This window comes from Lagopus muta, chromosome 2, assembly GCF_023343835.1.
Source record: "Lagopus muta isolate bLagMut1 chromosome 2, bLagMut1 primary, whole genome shotgun sequence".
Lineage (NCBI taxonomy): Eukaryota > Metazoa > Chordata > Aves > Galliformes > Phasianidae > Lagopus > Lagopus muta.
In genome coordinates, this window is record NC_064434.1 from 65,868,219 (window position 1) to 65,892,894 (window position 24,676).

At 37.3% G+C, this 24,676-nt stretch overlaps 1 protein-coding gene across 5 annotated transcripts in view; it reads right to left on the bottom strand.

The window, feature by feature from the left end:
- Window positions 1-24,676, bottom strand: part of PRKN (parkin RBR E3 ubiquitin protein ligase) — a 691,175-nt gene that overhangs the window by 551,578 nt on the left and 114,921 nt on the right. For all 5 annotated transcript variants that reach the window (XR_007375493.1, XR_007375494.1, XR_007375492.1 and 2 more), the window contains exon 2: window positions 14,165-14,328. Coding sequence is in view for 1 of the 5 variants with exons in the window: in XM_048938032.1 (XP_048793989.1) it covers window positions 14,165-14,328 (164 nt within the window). In the remaining 4 variants the exon portion in view is untranslated. The remainder of the gene's footprint in view (window positions 1-14,164; window positions 14,329-24,676) is intronic.

A 24,676-nucleotide genomic window follows, 5' to 3' on the forward strand; every position in this document is an offset into this window, starting at 1 on the left:
GGGATAAAAAAAATATATATATATAGTAACATTAATCCATACTTATAAGTACATTATTTCATTTCTTTTAAAGTTAAGTAATGTTGATTCAAGAATGCATATGTGCAAGTGAAAGAACAAACTTCAGAAAAAAATTACAAAAAGCCAAACTTGTCTTGAAGAGTATCTTCTACTGTAAGAATATATTGTATTAATATCATCTGTCTTTGAACTTGCCTGGAAACTTTTGAGAAAAACAGTTTTGAAGATGGTAAACAAAGCAGTCCCTCTTCACAAAAGCCGTTCTCACTAAGGAATGGTTATGTCTGTGCCAGCAAAGAACACTGCCTAGCACAAGCAAGTCTACACAGCAAAACAACTGATTGTGAGGAATACAGCATCCATAAAAATCAGCACTTTAGAAAGGTTTTCTGACTAGCCTCAGTCAGATTCTATAGACGCAGTGCTAGCAAGCAGTTAGGGTGCATCTCCTTTTTCAAACAAAAAAGGAAATCTATTTTCATGCATTCTAACTCTGCACAGCACAGTGAATGAAGATGAGTGCATTCCTTATTCAGGTTGAAATACTACTGTCAAGAACAATCTGCCTATTGTGTCCTGGCCTACATACCTGTCTTCAGGTGGATACTCAGAAGAAACCTTATTTCTATATTCACCCTCACTTTGTATCTGGTTTATATCATCTGCTAATCTAGGGGATTGTTAAATTTTGCAAATTCAGAGCAAAAATCAGCTCTATATTCTCTTACACAACTACCCTGAGATACCACAGTCAGCATCAGTAGGACAGCCCTGAGATGCAGAATGAAATCAGCAGGTTCTACTGCATGATGTTAGAGATAGAAATGAAAACATTTGTGTGGCAACTGATACATCTACACCAAAATGAGTAAAGTAGCCTTCCACAATGTCATCACTGGCTGAGTAGATCATGGGGAGAGCAGTGGATGCTGTGTATCTTGATTTCAACAAGGCATTTGGCACTGTCTCCCAGATCCTTGCAATGATGCTTAGAAAGTGGGAGTGACAAAGAGAAAGCACCAGGAGCAGCTCACTTATGAGATAAGGCTGAGAGACCTGCGTCTGTTCAGTATGGAGAGGACAGGGAAGGGATCTGTTCAATGTTTATAAATATCTAAAGTGCAAGAGGCAATTGGATTAGTCCAGACTCTTTTCAATGGTGTATAGTAATAGGCCAATAATAAGCAAGGTAATAGGCCAAAAATAAGCAATGGCCAAAACCTGAAACATAAGAAGTTCCACACATGTATGCGGAAGAACTTCCACACACTTAGGGTGACAGAACACTAGAACAGGATGCCCAGAGAGACTGTGGAGTCTCCTCTGGAGACATTCAAGATCTGTCTGGGTGTCTACTTGTGCAAACTAGTCTAGGAATCTACTTTAGCAAGGGGTTGGATTTGATCTATTGAAGTCCCTTCCAACACCTGCAATTCTATGATTCTTCATGAAATTCCATTAACCTTGCAATTTCTTTATTTTCAACCTTCAAAACATCCTAGTCATACAGATGAATCAAAACTGTGTTATAGGAGGACTTTGGCACTTACCTCTGACAGAAGTATGAAAGTAAAGGCCAACAAAGAAAGAGTCAACTTCTAGCCGTATTATCTGACCAATATTACTGTCTAAAATAAGCATCTTAACGCATTTCATCATCACTAATACACGCATTTGCTTTCCTGTTTTATTTTTTTTCTTCAAAACAAATTCTTGAAAATAAACTGAGATTAAGCTTTAGTCACTATCTCCCCAAGATAATGCATGGTAAAATACAACTTTCCCCACTCAACCATAAATGAAAACTACTAGATAAAAGAGAGAAGAGCACAGCACTCCTTCCACAGGACATTCTGTTTAAAATATAAGCATACATGCAGCACTTGACTTATTTTTCTCTTTATTATTTTTGTAATTAATTGCAGAAGAGTTAAAGTATAGAACAAAGCAAAATATTATAGCCCACAGTTCTAAACAGAAGCTTGACAAAAAAAGAATGCAAGATTCATTCACATTAATTCAACCTCAGATAGGATGTTCCTGAAAGGCTGGCCACTGAGACTTCAGACCACCAGCCTAAGCTCAGTACTGAGTGGAATCCTGACAGCAAACACTTTCAGGATTGACCTAAAATAAATAAATAAATAAAATGTCTAAACAGGGAGTAAATAAGTAGTGTGACCAGAAAGAGTGCGTTTTTTCTAATGCAATCAATACTTCTTGACTACACAATAAAGAACCCACACAATAATACTACTATAAGTCCAGTTTAATGACAATAGTAATAAAGGCGTAATAACAGACGAGCATAAGAAAGCAGTTTCACTGGCAGACTCGTAGTAGCAGTTTGCAGTGCTTCTTGTAGCTCATACGCAGCAGGATGAAAAGCTGGAAGTGAATTAATACACTGTGTATTCAAATCAAATCACATGAATGTAAATATGTCAGTGAAGAGTTCATAATTACTATAAAAAACTTCTACCAAAATATAACTACACATCACAGACTTTCCCTGACAAACACAGACAACTTATCAGCTTGGCACAGCCAAACAGATCATTCCTTTAAGCTATGCTTTAGTCAATAAAAAAGAAGTTGTTTTCTTCAAAATAACAAAGTTACAGTCCAGTGAGGATTAATGAGTCACAGGTACATCAAAATACACTTCAGCCACTTCTCTAAAACGTACTGAAGACAGGACGCGACAATCCTTCAGCCCAAAGGCCTCATACATTGTTCTTACTAGGCATCTGCAGCAATTGAACAGATCAATATGATGGTAAGATCATTACAACAAAGGTGTGACGACAGAAGGACCAGCACAATAAAAGGAGTTATCAAGGAAGGGAAGAAGATTGCTCACCCATATCAGAAGATTCCAGGTTTGCAGGGATAAGCTTCATCAACAAGGGATCTCCAGAAAGAGATCCTACCCCAGTGGCAGTCAGCCCTTAAATGAGGTCTAAGAGAGGTGCAGCCAGGCTTCACCCCTCCAGTCACTCAGCTGAATTGCCTTCACCTGTGCTCCCAGGGCTGACCGGGGGCCTTTGCTCAGGTGCTCAATCAGTGGTTCAGGCAGTGACTCAACAGTTACCATACAGCATCATTTGAAATGCCAGCATGCCAATGCCATTTTTTAAAAAAGAACTGAGTTAAGCTACCACAAAGTGTCCAGTGACACTAACAAACCTAAGTAGTACGCCTTCTCATTCTAGGAAAGTTTATGTCTCTCTCATATCCTTTCTTTTCTAAACTCAGTGTGCCTTCTCTCATGTAGATATCTTAGTGTTGACTGATAGTACCTAATACAGTATCACAGAACTGCAGGTCATAGAGGCTGGAAGAGACCTCTGGGGATCATCAGGTGTGAACCCTTGATGCAGCAGGTTCCCTACCGCAGGTCATGCGGGAAAGTACAACTTTAAAGCTGTGGATTCTGGCCCTACTGTGAGCTACTGTATATCCTGCAGGGCCGTTACTGCTTTCTGCTGCTAGAAAGATTAGCTTTAACTATAAATACACAACACAATATAGCACAATAAACTACCTTACAGTAGGGGTAGCATGTCTCCCAATGCATGGAAACAATAGAATATATGACAGTTTCCATAAATGAGAACTAAGTTTTATATTCCATCCGAAAGTTCTCAAGTTCTATATTCCATTTATTTATCAGTAGCAATTCTTTTTTTTTTTTTTTTTTTTTTTTTTTAATAGCCCACAGGAATCTACAAAGTCAATACTTCATTTTAATAGGAAAATAGCTTTTCTGAGAGATTTGAATTATGTCAGGAGATAAGTAATTCATAGACTACTTTACAACTGGCATACATATACTAAAAGACACATGGAGATTAAATCCTGTGGCTACTTGAGGTATGAACCCATCATGCAGTGCTCACCAGTCAGCAATGCATCAATCCTTCAGAGAAACAGCAGAGTGAACTTCCATTTGCATTCACTTAAATAGATGAGATCAGCAATGAATTCCATCAGAAACGAACACTTCTGGGGATGCTGTTTTTATTACCTCTGCAGTGATAAAGGGTGGCATTTACGGAATTGTCCTCTGAAAAGGAAGTTCACAAATCATTGCAGGCACATAGTATAGGTATTAATACAGTAATGTGTTACTGCATCCAGCTTCTCCACTCTCCTGAGATCCAAATTAGCACTCTTAATTCTAATCCCTAATAAGTATAAGTGCTTACCTGGCTTATAAAGCCTACACTTCTGGCTGTTAATCTTTCCCAACAAATAACATTTGCTGGTTTAACTTCCTCAAATTTGGCCTTCTATAAAGTGTTGAAAAGTACATTCAATTATGCATTCTGTAATTCTTCAGTTGCCATGATGGATTATAAAACAGTAATTACCATTAGCTGTCTTTATTGTAAATGGTAACATTGAGTATTTTGAGCTGTTTGTTTTTTTTTTTTTTCCCCCTATAAAAAGTGTGCTAAATGAAGGACTAGCCTTTTGAATTTTTTAAAGAGATCTTCATTTTGCACATGAGAATTCTTTACTCTTATTCAATGCGATGATTAATAATCACATAGATAACTCAGTGGGTCTTTCATTAAAGGTGGATTTCTACACGTAGATTTCCATCATACTACTTTTGAAGGCAATAACACATGCTCTTATTTTAGGTGCCATGCCTTGAACATAATTCTTTACATTCTCCTCCATTCTCCTTTACATTTACATTTGCATTGCTCTGGCTTTCTTTCCCAGTAGGAGGATCTCAGATGCATCCTGAATCCTGCTGTATCAGAATTTCTTTAGTTGATCACCTAATCTCACTCAGTTAATGAATGCCATCAAAGTAAAGCATAGCCCTCTCTGTCAAGCCTTTCAGGTCTACCTAAACCCTGTTTATCTAAAATTCCGTTCTTTTCTACCCTTCTGAAACTCAGTCTGGAATGCTTACATCAGCACAGCATACATTTTTACATGTATTGTTTCTTCCCTCCATTATTCTGTTGCATCAATTCTTCTCTCTCTTTTTCATACCTAATATTCCCAGCAAATGTTCAGTATTCTAAATACATGAAAAATTTATACTGAGAAAACTAAAAAAAGTTTGCATTACTATTTCCTGCCCAGAAACAAGAATTACAGAAATATTACATTAAAATTCCATTATTAAAAACACAAGAACCTCAATACATTCAGAAGAAAGGCACCATAGTTTTCACCGTTAATGAAGAAAAAAAGAACAGAACACTTTCAAAAAGAATAAGATTTCCAATAACAAATAAATTAAAACAGCCAATTGGTTACGAGTTGTCCTTATTCTCATTGAGAGATTTTTACTGTAAAATTCTTATAATAGAAACATTAGGATGTTTTTAAAATGGTTGATTCTTTCTCTCTCGGTGCTCAAACACAACACATGCTTAGGCTGTAGCAATAAACACACTGCTATAACATAAGTGATAAACAAAGACCCAAAATCACTGTCTAAGGAAATGAAAATAATGCAAGAATAAGGTTATACAATGTTGGTTAAAAAATAAAATAGTTATTTTTTCCTGTACTTAAACAAACTTGCATACAATTACCTGTTTTGTACTGACAATATGCTACATACTGTGAAAGACACAAACAAACAGACTGCAAAGTTAAATATGCAAAAGTAATACAGTAAAAATATGTTTATTGGATAATTTGGAATGAGCTGTATAAGAAACAAATCCAAAAGTCAGAGCTTTGGTATATCAAGCATACCTAATATACGACAATAAAACTTTTATATGCTTCCATCATGCTGTTTTATGTCAAACAGTTAATATGGGAAAACTGTGTTAGAAATTTTTTTGAAGCTTAAAGATGTTTATTATTGGTATCACTTATTTATCTCACATCTCCCATAAAACTAGCAACTGTGGTGTCACATACATGTCATCACAAGACATGCAGCTTCATCAACCAAAAACATGTCTTCTCAAAACAACCTAAAATAAGGTGATAACTTGTGATGTATTATCATGCATACACATACGAACTCATATATTGATATGCATGTGTCATGGTTCTATGTTTTTTTTGTTTTTGGGTTTCAGTATTCCACATCAAAACATCATGTAGTGTACGGGGCATTAAAGTGTCACTGCCCCAATCCCACGTACCTATCCCTGTACGTTACAGAAGTCACGGGATCTGGCCCTTCCGGGTGGGGGGCGCTCTCTTGCTGCCTTGCAGTGGGTGCTGGAGGGTGCTTTCCTAGCCGTTCCAAGCTTTTCAGGTTTGACTCGGTCCCGGGAACTCACTCACTCACTCTCTCACTCTCTCTCACTCTCTCTCACTCTCTCTCACTCTCTCTCACTCTCTCTCACTCTCTCTCACTCTCTCTCACTCTCTCTCACTCTCTCTCACTCTCTCTCACTCTCTCTCACTCTCTCTCACTCTCTCTCACTCTCTCTCACTCTCTCTCACTCTCTCTCACTCTCTCTCACTCTCTCTCACTCTCTCTCACTCTCTCTCACTCTCTCTCACTCTCTCTCACTCTCTCTCACTCTCTCTCATCTTGTCTGATTTATTAATCCCAATTTCAATTAAATTGTATCTATTGTGTTATCTTGTATTCCGATATTATAGTAAAATAACTTTTCCTCCATAGATTGTTGCCGCTGTTCTTTTCCTCCCTTCCTTCCTTCCCATTTTTGTGGGACTGGGGTGGGGGGGGAATGCGGGGGCCTGTTGCCCTGTCACGGACATAGATTGATTTAGTCAACTCTGTGACAGCATGAAGTCCAGTATGTCAGAAGATTACCTGGCTGTTTTCCTGCCATGAACAGAGCTGTCTGAAATGAGATGATCCCAAAAGACCCTCCCACTACCTGCAGAAACCTTGGAGTTCTATAGCCTCTTGCTCTTGCAGTTTCTTGTTTAGATACGAGATCAGAAAACAAGGAGGTCAACAGTTAGTACAGAAATATGTCATCCAATATGAGTCACAATTCAGAAATGTCAGCTCATTAGTAGATGGAGCTGAGGAAACAAAAAGATTAAAAAGAACAATTAGTTTTCTAAGTGGGTTTAAAGAATATTGGATGGAAACAAGGTTTTAAAGAGCTGGAATTGATTGGGAACAACAGAAACAGAAGCAGGAAAAATAACATGAACTGTGGGAAACCAATACTAACAAAATAAATAAGTGATATAAGAAATAAATAAATAGAAGCAAGGAAAACACTGATCAATTCATTCAGGAATACTACTAAGCAATTCCTTATCACTATGCTAAGGAAGAAGAGTCACATGATATTTCTATGGATGGATGTATAGCATCTTATGCTAACTAGGAAGCTTTCCTTGTACAGTAAGTATTTTGGTTGGGGAGAAGGAAAGAGCCACGTACGGGCTCCAGGAAAATAGACAGTAAAACATTCACCAAACCAATAGAGCCAATGTTTTACATGAAGAAAAAACTGCTCTGGATATGAAGAAAATGGTAATTATTTCATTTCTGGGATAGGTACTCCATTTACTTAATCTAAATAAGGAGAGAAAATTGCTCTATTGGTCTGCTCATTACTGATTTCTATTTATTATCTAACAGTTCAAATTCATTTCTTCATCAGGCTTTTATAGTTCATAAGAGTAAATTTATGCAGGGTTACGCTAATGAAATATATATATATGTATAAAATTACATACCTAACTTTACTTCAGTAACTTCTACAGTAATTTCTATTTTTTCTCTTTAAAGCTGTCTTAGCATTATTTTTTCCAGTTATGACCAATGTTATTTCCTTTAACAGGGCATCTGAAGTCATTATGCAGCAACACTTTGTTGCCATTTTAAAATAAATTATTTTTAAAAATCAAAGCTCCTTGCAGAAAGAGATTCATTTATGATGAAAACTCTAATCAGCTATGACACAAATTTCCCTTTTACATTTTCAATTAACGAATGAGAAAGCTTGAAAAACAGAAATAGAAGGAAATCAGTATCATTTTCTAAATATTTATGTGACCCTGACAATTAGAAATACGAATGTATTACAGATGATTAAGACTAAAGCAAAGATAATATAAGAGCAAGGGACTACAACCCCTATTTCTACTGAGGAAATATATTTCCATTGGTATGTTATCTGCTATTTACCAACATTATTTGCAACATTACAGTTACTTCTCTTCCCCACAGTGGAAACAGCAATGTGTAAAACAAGCCATGTTCCAGACTGCCATGTAGATTCCTATGAAAGCAGCATGCAAGCTTTTGTTCAACACTGTTAAAAGCATATAGTACTTAATGGTAGTGACTGTGTTAAAAATAGTGTTCTGTAGTTGAGAACTTATTCTTATCAAATGCTGTTATTGGGTTCTTCATGCAGTTGCCATAGAAATAAATACAAGTCATTACTTTCATTACTTTCAGAGCAACACATTCCATTTTCATTTTGTTTTAAGGAGAATTAAAATAGTTGTCAATTCTTTTTCATACTTTAGTTAGGAACTAAGAAGTATGGAGCTACTTTGAATCTTTCCTGTTAATGTAGTCTATCAGCATAATTAAAGGCACTTTTGAGGAAAACAGAGGAAGAAAGGACATGTCCTTCTTACTCTTGAACTTCTGCTAATTGAACTGTAGTTTTTAGTAATGACGTGTAATAAACTAAATACTTTTTCAAGAAAGTAATCTAGAATGGTGATGAAATTGAGCTGACCTTTCTTCTCCTGTCACAATTTACAAAATCAAATTATTATCCATTATCAAATTATTAATCCCATAGATTTCAAACTGACCGAAACAATGTCACCAGCAATGCTATTCCACAAGCCACGAACCATATTTAATGAACAAGACAGAATTAATCTAGTTATTCAAATCTTAATACTTCTAGACATTAAATACAAGCTCTTGAAGAGAGCACTTTTGTGTGATACTATGCATTCAAAAACAGGTCATACTTCCTTCTCTATAATCAGCAGAACAACCAAAGCAGTATCAGAAGACTCCAGAAGATACCAGCAAGTCCATCCTAGATGCCTTGAGTCTTTCAAATGTGTTCCATTTACCTTCCACAGTTAACCTGACTATTTGAAATTATTTTCTCTCTTATTTGGCTGTAAGTCTGAATATATCCCATATTGCCCTATTTTCAGGAAAAGCTTCCCGTCAAAAGAATAGAAAAGCAGTGCATTTAAATGCAGAATGGAAATACATTACAAGGCTAAAAGGTCAATTTTAATGTACTCAGAGGTTGCTTTGTTGAAACAATTAAAAAGCCATGTATCCTCTTGAAAAGACATGGAAAATTTGTACATCTGAGCTGGACCTGACAATTTCAAAACACAGATGGCTATTGGTATTTTCCACATTCCTGATGGACAAGAGTAAGGCATATAAATAACAGTGTGATCCACCACAAATTTTGGACTCTGTTCTCACAAAAAGTCACAGTCTGCAGCTGTCAAAAGAATGCAGGAGTGATCAGTACTGTTATCTACTCATTTGGCAAAGTCCATATTATCCTGAAACATGGATGGCATGTCAAGATTTCCCTTACTACTACATTTTCTGGTTTGAAGTAGCACAAGTTCTCTCTTTCAGCTTTACAAGAGAAGATCCGCAGGTTGATCAGATTGACTAAAGATACACACACACACAAAATCATTTCCTCTGAATTCCACATAGGAATGTGGATGATAGGATAGGATGATTGACTCAGGGAGAATGTTGAGAGCAAATCTCTCCAACCAGCATTTACATATACAAATGTTGGCTCCATTGTATTCTATAAGCCTCCAACCTGCCTAATATAGAGGATGTTCTTTGAATGATTTGGCATCTTATACACACAGAACTGCAGGGTGCAAAAAAATACACAACTACTGTATTTCAAGATATGAGTTAAATTCCTAATGCTCATGGGTTTATAACTAACATCCAGCACAAAGTTTTTTGTTGGTTAGGGACATATTTTGCACTTATGTCACCAAGTTTCTGCTTTATACTTTCAGTAAACTGAAGTCAAGAAATCTAAAAAGTACTGGAAGCTCTGAGTTGAGCTTTGCAGCAAGAAAGTTGCCATACGCCTAGTTGCATAAGGCCTTTCCAAAATATGCAGCACTCCATTTTTCACATACCTGTCTCTGCTAAGCAAATTGTTTTGAAGGATATCTACTGAGATCCACTGTCACAAGGAGCTCTGCCTGGCTTCAAGCTTTTCACACAACAGCACTAGATAGGGCTTTCAGTAGAATCAGGTGCTCTCTGTATTGACCTCTACTGCCTACCATTCAGAAGCTGCCCTACAACAAAGCATATCCTTTCCAAACCACTGTCAAAATTAAGCACACTACAATTATTTATAGCACCATTTCCATAGAATCATAGAATAGCCTGGGTATTTCCCCCCAACATTTCTCTTTTTCTATCTTCTGTAGAGGTTATCATCCATGTATCATTATCATTCATTTTGAACACATATATAAATAAAATACATGCAGATGCTTTCCTAATGTTTGTAGTCCAAGACAAATTCACAAGAAACATATGACCCATGGCTTGAGACTATGCTCCTGACAAATATAAGCCCTCTCTGATTTGGAAGCTTCCGCAGTAAAGCATGTGCTAAAGCCAACTAGTCTATCATATCCTTAGCCTTCGCTGTCTCAGAGAAATGTATTTTCCATATTTACCTGACAGAAGAAAAACCATTCAAAAGAAATGGCCCCAGATTGGGAAACAAAAGACTAAATTCTATCCCTACTTTACTGAATTTGAACAAGCTATGAATTCTCCTCAAGCTATTTGTGTATAAATTATGCCACGCAAGGAACCTCTCTCACTTGCCATTTGCAAAGCTTTTCTACACAAGTGGATTTTGATTTCTCCCAGAAAACACAATCCTACATTAATATAATGCCACTTCTATTATTAACATCAGAAAATTTCAAATAAGTGTGCTGAGTAATATTGAGTATCAATATATATATATATTGCTTCCAGAAAGCTCAATTGATTTGCTATTCTGGGAGGCAACAGCAGTATTCTGTAAGCAGCAGTCATTTCTCATTAAAATATTTCAGTCCCTGATACCCAGCCATCTCCTGCTTATTCCTTTGGTGAATTAGCTGTGATTGAGTTCTTCTTTTGCCCTTATGATTGACATAAAAACTCTTACCAGCGTTCTCGTATACCCATAATAGCCTTCTGAAACAATTCCTACTTTGAGTATATATTAATTAATTACTTCTATTCATTCCAAAGTGAACTGTAATCAGCAGGGAGCTCTTCATCATTCTTCAGAATATTTAGCACTCTTAAAGTGACACCATTTGCTGTGCTTTTATGAAGCAGCTTATTGCTCTAATTCCTTCTTATGAGATCCAAATTTCGCAAGTCTCATTCTTCACCCAGTCATTACCAATCTTTTCTTAGCACAGCTCTAATTTCACTACTTGCCCCTTTGTCACTAGCAAAGATACTGATCTCCCTTGTGTACAGTTGAATCATTGTCTAATCTTTCTCTTTTTTCAAGGACAAAACACCAATCTGTGCTACCAAATTAAATGTCTTCACACATTTCACTTCTATCATTCCTAGATATTTTGTACTATTGTTGTTATCAAATTTTTCATTTATATCAAGATCTTAAGTTGGCATTTTCTTCCTTATACTTATTTCTCTCTAATATTTGTCCAGTCAGCCTTCATTTCTCTTCTACAGCATTCAGCTACCATGAAAGATTTTTCCACTCTCTCCAAACAGGAAAACAAATGTAGCTTTCACATTTTCAGTTGTGTTCTGTATCACCTGCCTGAGATCCCACAGTAGCTGTCAAGCCAAATCTAGCAGTTCTGCAAGCTGTGAAACCAGTAAACTTTGTTACCCTGGAATATTTCTTATATCCCTGCCCCACACTCCTATGATTATCCCAGCTTTTCTCTTGTCCTCTATGATCTTATCATCTAGTAGTAGTTATCATGCCAAACCTCTAAATTCTCCCATAGTATCCTGGGTAAGTAAGCGCAAAAGTAATTTATAAAACATGAAAGGAAAAAATGGTCTAATTAGAAATTCTAAGCTACCATAAAATAACTTAAAAGATTTAGCTGTGTACAAGTGTATGTTGAGTTTTCTTAACCTGCTTGCAAATCATTAGGTCTAGAAAACAACTGCTATTAATTTTCTCATACGTGATGTTAACTCTGAAATTACAGCTGCAACATAAATACCAGCAGTTAGTATTTCACAAGCACACAAGTTTTACTAGCACTTAGCTGCTTCTGCAAAAAGCCCCAAATTGCCTTCTGTAGGAAAACTCAGATATATATATACTCAAACCATCTACCATTCTTCTTGTGTTGACAATATCTACAATGAATAGATAAAAACAACTAAAATAATTAAATACCAAGAATAAAAATCTTGATGTGCTGATGTTGATATTAATCACTGGTTTATGTAAGGCATCTAAATACACAAGTATGGATTATGTCACCTGAAACCACTATTTTACATCCTGCTTTAGAAACAGAAAGTCACAGCAATGAACATAGATCCGGTTTATAAATAAGTCTTGGCAACACTTGATGATTCTGTTATTCCTATTAAATAAATTAAGTAAATAGTCTGCAGGCTCATCTATCCAGAAAGCACGTTTTAATTTGCATGGCAAAGCATTGTATGTTGGAAATGACAGCACATTTGTTTAAAAGTGAAAAACTTGATTCTTATGTCTGTGACATAAAAAAGCAGTAGCACCAATATCTACAGCTGCTCAGGAAACACTAGGTGGTTCAGAAACTTAGGACAAAATAACACAGACACTTGGATCTAGGAACAGGCATCTGACAACTTCTACAATTTGTTTTTTATTCTTATAGGTGAAAAAATAAACAAAAATATAAGTGAAACATACTGCAGTTTACACCACGAATATATGCATGAACACTATCTACAGTTATGCATTGCAGACTGACAACAATTCATATTTCTGTTTTGTTTTGTTTCCTAAAACACCCTAACACCTTTTGCAAAATAGTAAGTATCTTAACCACAAAGAAACAGGACGGGTCATTAACACAGTAGTGACCTTCTGTACCCAGACTTATCATCCATTTTAATTGCAGAAATACTTCTGAAAGTAATGACTGCCAATTAATATGAATTAATTTGGCCTGCGAGGGACCTTTTATATAATCACCTGCAGTAGTAGAGATGGTCTGTTATTTTTGATACAACTGCAGAAGGATAGCAGTTTCATTAAGTCAGTAAATTCAAGTACACTCTATTCAAAGGCCTTTAGGTTTCCCTATGTTCCTAAATGTCTTAGATGTGTGATCTTATGCTAACTCCTTACTGAATGTAGTCTGAAATTCACATTCACCACTCACAGAATAAATAAAAAGACATTGATAAAGCAACTGTGGCAGTGCTGAGAAGAGTAGCAAAGAGAACAAGAAAGAAAACTGAACCCAAATTTCCATGCTTACTACAGCTCATCACAGATGAACAATTCTGCCCTTATTGAACTGAACAGCTACCTAACCTTGAGGAGCTGAAATTCAGATACCCACTTATAGCCATTCTTCCACATTCCTTGTTGCTCTTAGCTTCACACATTTATGGGCTTGGTGGTTTGGAGCACACTCCCGTGGGCTTTTTAGAACTAGAACCATCACTTCAGCACTGCGTTCACTTGCGTGTGGCATGCGGCAGCATTCACAACAGCAGCAGCAGCCCTGTAGCTATCCTCCAGGGGTCACAATTGGGTTACAAATTCTACAGAATGTGCTGACCGTGCAACCTGATCTCAAGCAATTTATTCACATCCTTCTTCATTAAGATTCAAATGGAATAAGTATAATAAAAATTGAACAGATACAGAAATTGTGCATGGCTTGCTTCTGTAGTCAGTAAACATTTATTCACTAGGCACAGCTCTCTCTTGTACTCTCTCTCTCAGATTCTCTCTCTTTCCCTATCCTTCCTGCTTGCTGTTTTAATGCATAATTAAGAAGGTCAGAATTAATGAAGCAGTGTGGAGTAAAGTTCAAGGAATCCCCAGGCACTATTTATTCTATTAGATCTCAGGAATGAATGTCAGATTGGCAGCATTAGAGGCAGAAGCAGCAGAGCTGGCAGCAGTCCAGGAGCAAAGCTACCACAGAGGCTTACCTGCAGCGTTAAGTCGTTGCTGAGCTCTCTCCCTGCAAAAATCACCCGCAGCTGGTCAGCTGGAACTCCCTGTCGCTGCGCAACTGCCTCCTTCAGCTGGAGGATGCTGGCATCCAACCCAAGCTCCACCGGGAAGCCATGGCTGGAGTTGAACCTGACAAACACTGAAAAAGAGAAGACACCTTTTAAAGCAAACATTTCTCACTGCCTATCTGTACTAGAGTGACTACAAGAGGCTTATTTGTCAATTTCAGAGAGCACTGACTATTTTAAGAGAAAAGCTACTAATACTGCTGTGTATCATTTGGAAAAGAGGAACCGTATGGGATTTCCCATCACAGAATAGTTAGTGACCAATAAACAAAAGCCATGTGCTTCCCCCAGCAATGCTATAGATTGAAGAGAACGATCAGAACCAAAAGGGACCCACATCCAGGCAGCAGTCCAAGCAATCAATAATTTGTGGAACAGATTTTTGATCCACAACTAACCTTAGCAGACACAGGGCACGTATACTTTCTGTGCCCTTTGTGCTCTTCCCTGCTGCATGTAACACATAGATACAGAAAATTGAGTTTTAAAGCTAAGATATATTAAATAATACTAGGAAAAACAATTCGCTGCTACACAGTAGTTCACGGTCACATGAATTGGTTCCCCACAGATATAATTCTATGGAAGATAATGATGGAGAGAAAAATCACACGCTAGCAGAAATGTTTGGAAGTCTTGTATTACACTGTGGTCTTTTCAGAGTTCACTAAAACATCTGCAGTACATAATTCCTGCCGACATGTTCCTTCAGTGCAGGAAATCACTACCACACTCGCCATATCATTTTTAGAGCTGCAGAGAGTGGTTTATATATCCTGAGAAACCTGGCAAATAAACTCACGAGCTTACAGCCATTCAGCTGGCAGAGTTGTTTTTCACAAGGGTGCTGAACGTGCTCATTGAGCCCATGACCAGGGGAACGACTACAAGAACTACGCAACAGGAAAAGCTTGACACCTCCATACAGTCACTGAAGCTGCATGAACAGTACACTCAACCCCAGTGGGCTGATTCAGCCAATAAATAGCTTCACTGGCAGAAAGCAGAGGGATTAGGAAAAAGTAATATAAAACAATAAAAATCATTTGTATCAATTTGCCACTGGATACCTGACATCCGAACTGTTTAGGTACTGACTGCAATAACCATCCCTGTTAAAGATTTTCCATTCACACCGCAATGTTTTAACTGAAGATGTACTCCTTTGAATTTTTTATGACTGACAGAAGCGTGAATTCAAAAGTGCTCATACAGTTTGAGGAAAACTATTTTTAAACTGACAACAGGATCAGTGATTGTCCAAACACAAAGTCTACCTGACTACTGTAAAGGAGGCAAATGCTCTAAGAGCATGTGAATGTAGTTGAGAATGATGCCAATTTTTTGCTGAGCAATGAACGTGGTAAATACTTGCAATTTCACATCTTTAATACAGATTTTTCTGTTTCTGGATAATCAGTAAGGGCATATACCAATATATATATATTTTACGCAACATTTTGAGTTTTGCACTTGAAAGCATTCTCTAAATTTACTAAAATACAGGATAGGATTGCATAATGCTGTGTCAGGAGGAGTGCAGTACATATGCCCTGCAATGTGTTACACAGTCTCTTGCAGTACATCTTGTTACTGGGTTTGATTTCTATATAAAGACGTTCTGGAAATAACTGAAATGCGCAATTATATTTGGATTTTTCAGAAAAGTGAGTGGATTTTGAATTTTATTTTGATTGCAGTTTGAAAAGTAAAGGGCAAAATAGAAGACAAATGTAGTTCCAACTGTTGAACACTTCCCACATTCCCTGGAACGCTCAAAATGCTCAACTATGAGTAACATTATATTGACAGCAAAATATGTAGTTAAAACAATTGGGAACATAATTCATTTATCTGCTAAGATGGGACTATCCACATGCATATATATACATATATAAACAGATACACTCACATGCACACCTAGCATCTATGTGCACTTCCAAGGAATTAGTCCTATCTAGCAAATAATGCTCTTTTTCTTAGTCTTGTGAAAATCAGTGTCTTAGCTCTGCAAACGAAACATGCTGGTAAGAGGGAAGGACATGATAAAGTAGCAAAAAAGTGATGGAGAATTTAAATGAGTTTTAAAGTACTACTCTCTTTCCAAGGACAGATACATTCAACACACTTATTGCATGCTGCAGCAGAATTGCCAGATCACAACCCAAACCCTTTCCCCATGCATGTTTTCATTCATCACTAAGAGGAACAGTCTCCCCCCCTTCCAACACATACAAGAAAGCAGAGCATTCATCTCACAATTCTAATACAAGCATATTTTCCCAGCAAAATGCCCTGCTGTATGTTTTGCAGCAGGTCTAGCAGTTGCAGACTGACAGATGTACACACAACAAAGTTAACCATGACTTCGTGAATTAAGTCATTGCTGAACCATGATACCTGGCTGCATTAGGACTCCTTTATCACTGCAATTGTAAAGTAAAATGCAGCAATGTAAGCCAGCTTCACAGCAAAAAGAGCATAAACAAGTAGTAAGGAGCAACTCATTTAGCTAGGCTATTTTGGTTGCCTCTGATAATTTGTAAATTACCTTCACCTTACAAATGATTTTATGATGTAGTCACACACAGATAGCAACACAGTAATCAAACATAAACAGTGTCTATAAAACCTCATCCTTAGTGAGGTTATTTCTCTCCTTAGCAAAGGATAAAGTGTCTCACAGAAGCATCTTTAATTCTAGTTAGCACTAAATGAATATGATAAAGAGTTTAAAAGTGTTCCTTGATTAGTAACTCAAATTTTTATACTTGATTTGTTTCATATCCATTTTAGATAAAAATCATGATTGGCCTTTATTCAGACAGCCATTTATGACAGAGCCATATGGGAGCATTCATAATTACTGTATTTGTACCTGCTATCAGTTTTGTACAAAATCACGAATAGCATGGAAGGGATAAATGGGGACTGGGCATTCACTTCTGCTGTAAGATTTAGAGGGCATAAAGCTGAGCTGGTAGGAGCTAGATTCAAATCAGACAAAACAAGATATTTCCTCATCTCATGCCAGAGAAGTGGTAAATGCAAAATGCATAGCTTAGACTCAATGGGAGAAATTGGTATATGGCATAGGCAGCTCAGGAAATTATTTACTGAAGAGTGTAACATATGCCAGTACAAAATAGTTTGCACATAGGTTTTCAGCTTAGAGGCCTACATCTTCAAGTTACATGCTAAGCCAAAGAGGAATGTACCACTGCTAGGCCAGTAAAATAAACAGATACCAGAAAAAGCCTCCCTTCCCCACTTTTAGGGGAATATTCATGAGATGTGAGAATATCAGCTTTCTGCGTCCTCTTTTTTGAGGCCTCTGGTTATGGTCACTGTTGCAGACAATAATACGTTGTATTAAAAAGACTCTGAAATAGTATGACAACTCTCCTGCAGGTGTCATGGATTTGCATTTACAGACACAATGCTCACAGAAATGCTCACTGGAATGGACTGCCCAGGGAGGTGGTGGAGTCACCGAGCCTGGGGGTGTTCAAGGAAAGGCTGGATGTTGTGCTGAGGGACATGGTTTAGTGGGAGCTACTGGGAATAGGTGAATGGTTGGACTGGATGATCTTTTAGGTCTTTTCCAACCTTGGTGATTCTATGATTGAGAAAGCAGTACTGAGTGAAATCTAGGAAGCAAACAGATCAAGTCTTCTCTATTCTCTACCTCTTTCCCACTACCAAGTAATCCAAACCCAGACAGGAACCCACCTACCACACTTCTTTTTGCCAGAACTACTTGTGCACATGTAGTTACTTTCCTGTATTTCACTGTGTAAAAGTTTAAATTCAGCAATTCTCACAGTAACCTAATTTTGTTCTATGAAGCATGCCTCTTAATCCAAAAGACAAGCTAAATTTGTCCAGTAAATTATTTCCTGTGAATGATTCACTCAGTTCTACTACATCCAAACTCTTTTTAAGTTCAAGGAATGCATAGCTAACTAACCGAGCACTGCAATTATGCTGGCACTTCCTTTAAAAGTCTCTCAAAAACACTATTTGCCTAGCTATTTTTGTCCTGATTCAGTGGCTGCTTGTGTCAGCACAAAGCAGCCATGAACTTCCTTGATACAGAACTGAGCCACATTCGTGTTTCATTTTAAATACACACACACTGTTCTTTAATGTGCTTGTGAATGTGTAAGAGTATTCAAACTCTACATATTTCCAGCTACAGCTTTCTTACGTTACAGCTTTCTGCTCCAATAAAAGTATTACGTTAAAAAATGTAGCATATACTCCTGCTGCTTTTAAATTGCCTGCCCTGTGGAAGAATAGGCCTATGTTTTTGCAAAGAAGGAGTGAGTTCAATGGCATTTGCAAGGGGGTCAGAGAAACCTAAATAGGGCTTATAAAACTTCTGCAATCATTTTAAGACTGTAAGAGGGACTGCAAGGTGAGGAACACAAGAGTGAGATTCCATTCTTGATATTTATTCTCATTTGCAGCTCCCCAAGAAATTTAACACATTTTTCTTAATGCCTCTACATTCTGTTAGATACTAGAAGCAGAACCTGACAGCTAAAGATTCACTAACAGGAGCACATGCTAAATGTGACAGCTGTTATACTTGACTAAGAAAGAAGTTTCCTAAGCATAAGTTTTGGGTTGTTTTTGGTTTGTTTTTTTTTTTTTTTTTTCTCTCCAGTAGAGGACAGAGGATTACCAACATTTAAATTGCAGCTGTTGTACATATCTGTAAAATTTTTATCCATATTACAATTAGAACTGATAGAAACGATTAGTTCCACATATAAAAAAAGACCAGAAATCCAGAAGAAAGCATACGTATCCAGCTACATGTAGAAATTAAACAAAAATACAGACTTCCAAGAGCTACTACAAATAAAACCAGGCAAAAACCTCAAGGAAATAAAAGTTGTCGCAGCACCAGCCACAGTTAATCTAATTATATGTGATACTGCCACCTATACTACTGGAAAAAAGGGAACGAAGCCAGCTTCACCAGAGAAGGGAAAAAATAAGAGAACTACAGAATCAACAGTGTTAGAAAAGACCTCCAAGATCATTTAATTTGGCTTCCCTTCTTCCACCAATATTTTCCCATTAAACCATGTCAACGTTAAACCATGTACTAAAAATTTCTTGAACACATCCAGGAATGGTAACTCCACCACCTCCCTGAGTACCACATTTCAGAGCCTGATCACTATTTCAAAGAGAGTAAGTTTCTCTTAATACCCAATCTGAACCTCCATAGCACAACTTTAGGCCATTCCCTCTAGTTCTCTGCTAAAGAGGGTTAATCCCTCCAGTTTTTACAGGTCTAGCATTGGAATTTCTTAGTTTTTTTATATTTAGTTTTCTTGGATTTTACTCCTTTTCTTTTCATATTCCAGTACCATCACAATCACTTTAAAATTTGTTTTAGAAGAGGCCCAAATTACATCATAGATCAATCACAAAGCATTCCATTTCAAGAGTGCATTCTGTAGCCCGTGTTCCTCAAGCACCTACCCAAATAACCTGTTTCAAAGAAAAATAGTCACCTTTACAGCAGATAAATATGCTCCACTCTTTAACAGAGCCTCACCTTTAAGTGGTGACCTAATCTACTTCTTTGTTTTCAAACCATAGGCATATTCCTGCTCCCCTTTCTGTTTCCCCCAAACCAATATTCCCGACTTCAAAATTGCTACAACAACAATAACAGACCTGCAAGCATGATTACTCTACAAAAAAGCTCAAGGAAATACTTATCTGGGCCCTGGGTGCACAGCTAACCCCAACTTCTCCCTTCCTTATGCTGACCGTGTTCAAGCCCCCACTCCCACCCCATTGAGCTGTCAGCCTATGCCCCAGAAACAGTAGCAGTGCCCTTGCTCAGACCAAGTCATTGCTAATTCCACCTCGGCTTTCAGACAGACAGACAGACAGAACCTGACCTGGTACCCTACCCTCATGGATCCCTAGGCTGCCACTCACAACATGCTCAGCCTCACTCACCTCCACCTGAAGCTCTCCACTGCATTACCCCCATGCAGCAGCCCCACTCTGGCTACTCCTAGGATAAGTCACAAAATAATAAAAGAAAGACAAAAACTCTTAAGTCATAGCAGATCCAGGGGAGGTGCCTGTATAACCAAGATGTTATAATTGCAATATAATCAAAAGAGTGAGGCAAAGCAAACAAGGATCACAAAAGAGAATAAGTAGAAGAGCTTACCCTTGGGTTGAGCTCACTAGAAGATACCAAAGAGGAGGATCTCCAGAAGAGATCCTTCCCCTCTGGTAGCCAGCTCTTAAATAGGTCCAGGAGGGGTGGAGCCAGGCTCCACCCCTTCCGGCAGCACAGGTGAATTGCCTTCACCTGTGCTCCTCTGGCTGACTCATGGCTCACCTCAGGTGATCAATCAGAGGTTCAGGCCGTGACTCAGCAGTTCCCATACAGTGCCTCAAGTTCTAAACCACCAAGGTGCAAGAGATACAGGTGGGAGGTGTTTCTTAATCAAGATGTAATTGGGACCAGCTGGATGTGGGCAGGGCTACGTTTGCACAAGGAGCGTACCCTTGCTCCTCCTGGCACAGCTGAGCAATCTAAGGTCTTGGTGCAAAGAAAGGTACCTTTTGATTGCTAAAGCTGTAGCTGTTACGTTCAGCCTGGCTTTGTTGTCAGCTTCTGTTCTCATCTGAAATTTTTTTGGTGTCATTTCCAAAACTCTTGGCATGTGAACTGTTGGGAAGAAGGTAAAATGCAGTGGATTTGGCAGACAGCTCAGCAAAATGGTATCTGCTCAGCTAAAGATCCACCTGAAGATGCTAGGCTGTCTCCTGGGCTGATAGTGCTTCTGTGAAGCAGGACTGACTGTGGCTAGCAGCCCTTAGCTACCATTCTGCTGTACAGCCAAGCACCAGAGCTCTTACAAAGCCCAAGTGCTGGGTATGGACACTGCATTGTTGTGTGCCTCTACAGCACTTGGCTTCTTACCTCCTCATGCAACTGCCTGCCTCCTTGGTATGAATGGAGCACAATGGCTGCAGCTTAAATTCAAAGCTCCCTGCAGTTTGCTGAGACTTCATAGTTGGCAGAATGCTGAATGCAATGATGGCTTTTAAGTCATTTTAATATGTCCCTGTCTTTTAGCATTTGAAAAATGTGTTTTATTCCAAAATGTACATCACTTTTTAGTAGCTTGAAATTCACCCTAATGGTCCTTTTAGTCTGACAGGTTTAAGTCAAATTCTCTAATTCTCATAACTATACCCCTAATTGTCAGATAAAAATCCCAAGCAAGTAATCTAGCTTTAGCAAAACTGTCTTAGATATTTGCTGTCATGACAATTAGAATTAACCCTTTATGTTGAGATGTATAAATCAATGGGTTTTCTAAGAAACTTCGAATCATATATAGAAACGCACATTCCATTTTTCTTCTGACTTACAGAGGAAGAGAAAAAAAAACGAAACGGCTCCTATAGCTAAGCTTGAGGATTTGCCACATTGCAAAGATAATTTTCTTCTTTCTGAGTTTTTCAGAGCTCTTCCTCTCTTTTTTAACACCTACTTTTGCTATCTACCTCACAAGTAAATAATCTTACAATAAATACTTCTAAGTCCCTGCCACAAGAAAATACACGGCAACCACTATTGTCAGGCATAAACATATGACCTGAATTGACTGCCAAAAATAGTCTGTCATTCCTACTGTAAAACTGCTGGTTTGCTAGAAAAAAGAAACACATTTCAAATACCCCAGCACTGCATCAAAATTGTATGAACTCAGCATATTAGCTGAACAAAGACCTTTATTGTACCTATTCAAAATACACTCTGTACTGTAATTTATAATCACTTCGTAATATTAAATGTATCAAACTGGTGCATGCAGAGATACATATGTACATTTAATATATATACATATGTATAGAATCTCCATTTCTGAATTTTATAATTTTTGTACAGAGTAAAATCCTTCACTGAGAAGCAGATATGAACTTGCTGAGTAGGATGTAAATTGGAATTCCAGTAGTCAGTGAACAAAAAAATGCTTACTGGACACGGGAATCACATACTGTTACAAATAAGAAAAACTCCAAATCATAAGAAATGTCTAAATACAGTAGGAGTCCTCAGAGTAATAAATTGTGATGCGTATAGAACATCAGCTGAGTACAGCGGAATAAAAAACATTGCAGATACTGCACAAGACATTGCTTCATGGTTGGTTGTGGGGTTTCCGTAGTTTGTTTGTTTGTTTGTTTTTAATTCAACTCTAAGCACAGCTAAAGTCTATTTTCTGTGCATATATATTACAGATATGCACACCAAATAGTGAAGATCATGTAGAGCTACGTTGTAACACAACTTAAAGGTATGTTCTCTGCCATACAAGGATCATTAAACCACTAAACCTAGTTTAAGCCTTAACTTTCCAGGAAAAGCACATTTACATTAGCAAATGTAATGCACTGAAGCCAAAAGTTTTGTGTGTTTCATTTCATGAGCATTAAAGAAAATGATCTAAAATACTTTTGACATCTGCATAAATTAAATGCAAAAAAACAGCTGTTACAAAGATGGTATGAATCACTTTTTCTTTACTGAAGTGAAAGCTTATTTAAAACAATTTTTAAGTTATCACTTTCTTTTTTCTTAGATAAAATTTTCTCCAAATAAATGGAAACTCACAGTTTTCATTAATAATATATGAAGTTTAAAGTTTTGAACAAGGGAAAAAATAAACCTACATTTGATTACATGTGATTTTCTGTAGATGTTGTATATTCTGCCTTACACTGGAAAAGCAGTGGGAGGCAGTAGGTGCAGCATCATCTAACCTTCGACAACAGGTAACAGTGCTACTAAGATATATCTGTGTACCACAGTACTGCATGTTCTTTTGCAAAAATCTTGTTTGTACGCCTTATTTCCATAAGTGGAAGACACAAATTCACCATCATTACTGAGGTATCCGAAGAAAATGCAACTTAAAACAAGAGAATATATCTTAATTGTAAAAATAGACCAAGTGTTATGATTCACTTGGTACTGATCTTTTAGCTCTCTAAAAGAAAAGATTGTAAGTCAATATTAAGTTATGCTTTTGGACTGTTCCTTTTGTCAGGAGAAATTATGCTAGAAGAGCTCGTTTAGTCTTCCATGGGATTTGCTCATTTATAAACCCATTTTGAGGTCTAAAATAACAGGCAGCCCTTTTTGCTGAAAGCAGTTTTTTTCATTCTAACTATGAATATTCCTATAAGAAGATCCATTTCAATTTCATAAACAACACTTCTCAAGATTTCCTTTCTTTCTGATACAAACAGGCTCACAGCTGCAACCAATCACTTCTTGTGCCACTGCATTTGTCAATTAGCTCTAAGGAAATCTCCTAGCACATAAGGCTCAGCTTATGATCAGGCAGGAAATTATGGTCTATTATGCAATTTTATTCTGGTCTGTGATTGACTGCACAGCAAAGGGCCACTCAGTGGCAGCCAGTGATACTTTCATAATTTCATAAAAGCAGATGGTGGAAATATGACACCAGCAGATCAGAAATACTGAATCGACTAGATAGTAAATGAAGTTTCTAGAAATAAAATTGAAGGATTTTAACATATAGTGTTCCTTTGCTGTGTATTGACATTACAAACTCTGTGGTGTTTTCAGATACAGTGGAAATTAGCAAAGTTCTGATCTGTTCCCTTCCACTCTTATTTAGACATGGACGTGTTGGAAGATAGAATGAGAGTGCTGGATACATATACATACAATGTGAGGCATTGGAACAAGTTGTCCAAAGAAGCTGGACATGCCCCATCCCTGGTAAAGGCCAGCCTGGATGTGGCTTTGGGCAACGTGAACTAATGGGTGGCAACTCTGTCCATAGTAAGAAACTGGAACTGAATTATCTTTCAAACCAAACCTTTTTATGATTCCATGATTATTTACACGAGATTTGTAATTAAGTAACCAGTTTTAGGAAAGTGAAATCAGAGCGAGAGAGGAGCAGATAGAAAAGGGAAACCAAAATGAGTTGTAAAAAAGAAAATATTGTCAAATATCAAACCACACTATTTAGCTTTGGGAATTTTTGTAAATGAGAAATAATATTTCTCATAGTGGAGAAAAGAATTTTCATCTGCAACAAAATTACATGCAAAATACTTCGAGCCATTGTTGGTTTATGGTACCACATATGGTGGTAATTGCAAAATTGCAAATATTTATTGTCAAGTAGATGAAAGCCTTATTTCCTTTCTTGAAAAAAAAAATCCAGAAGACCTAGCACATCTCATGATTTCTAGGTAATTAACATAAGTCACTTTAATAGGAGGGTTACTTCTTTAAATTTGCCAAAATAGAGTTATCTGGCTTTTTTTTTTTTTCCTGTGATTAATGTAATTGAAACAGCAGCAGCAATTAAACAG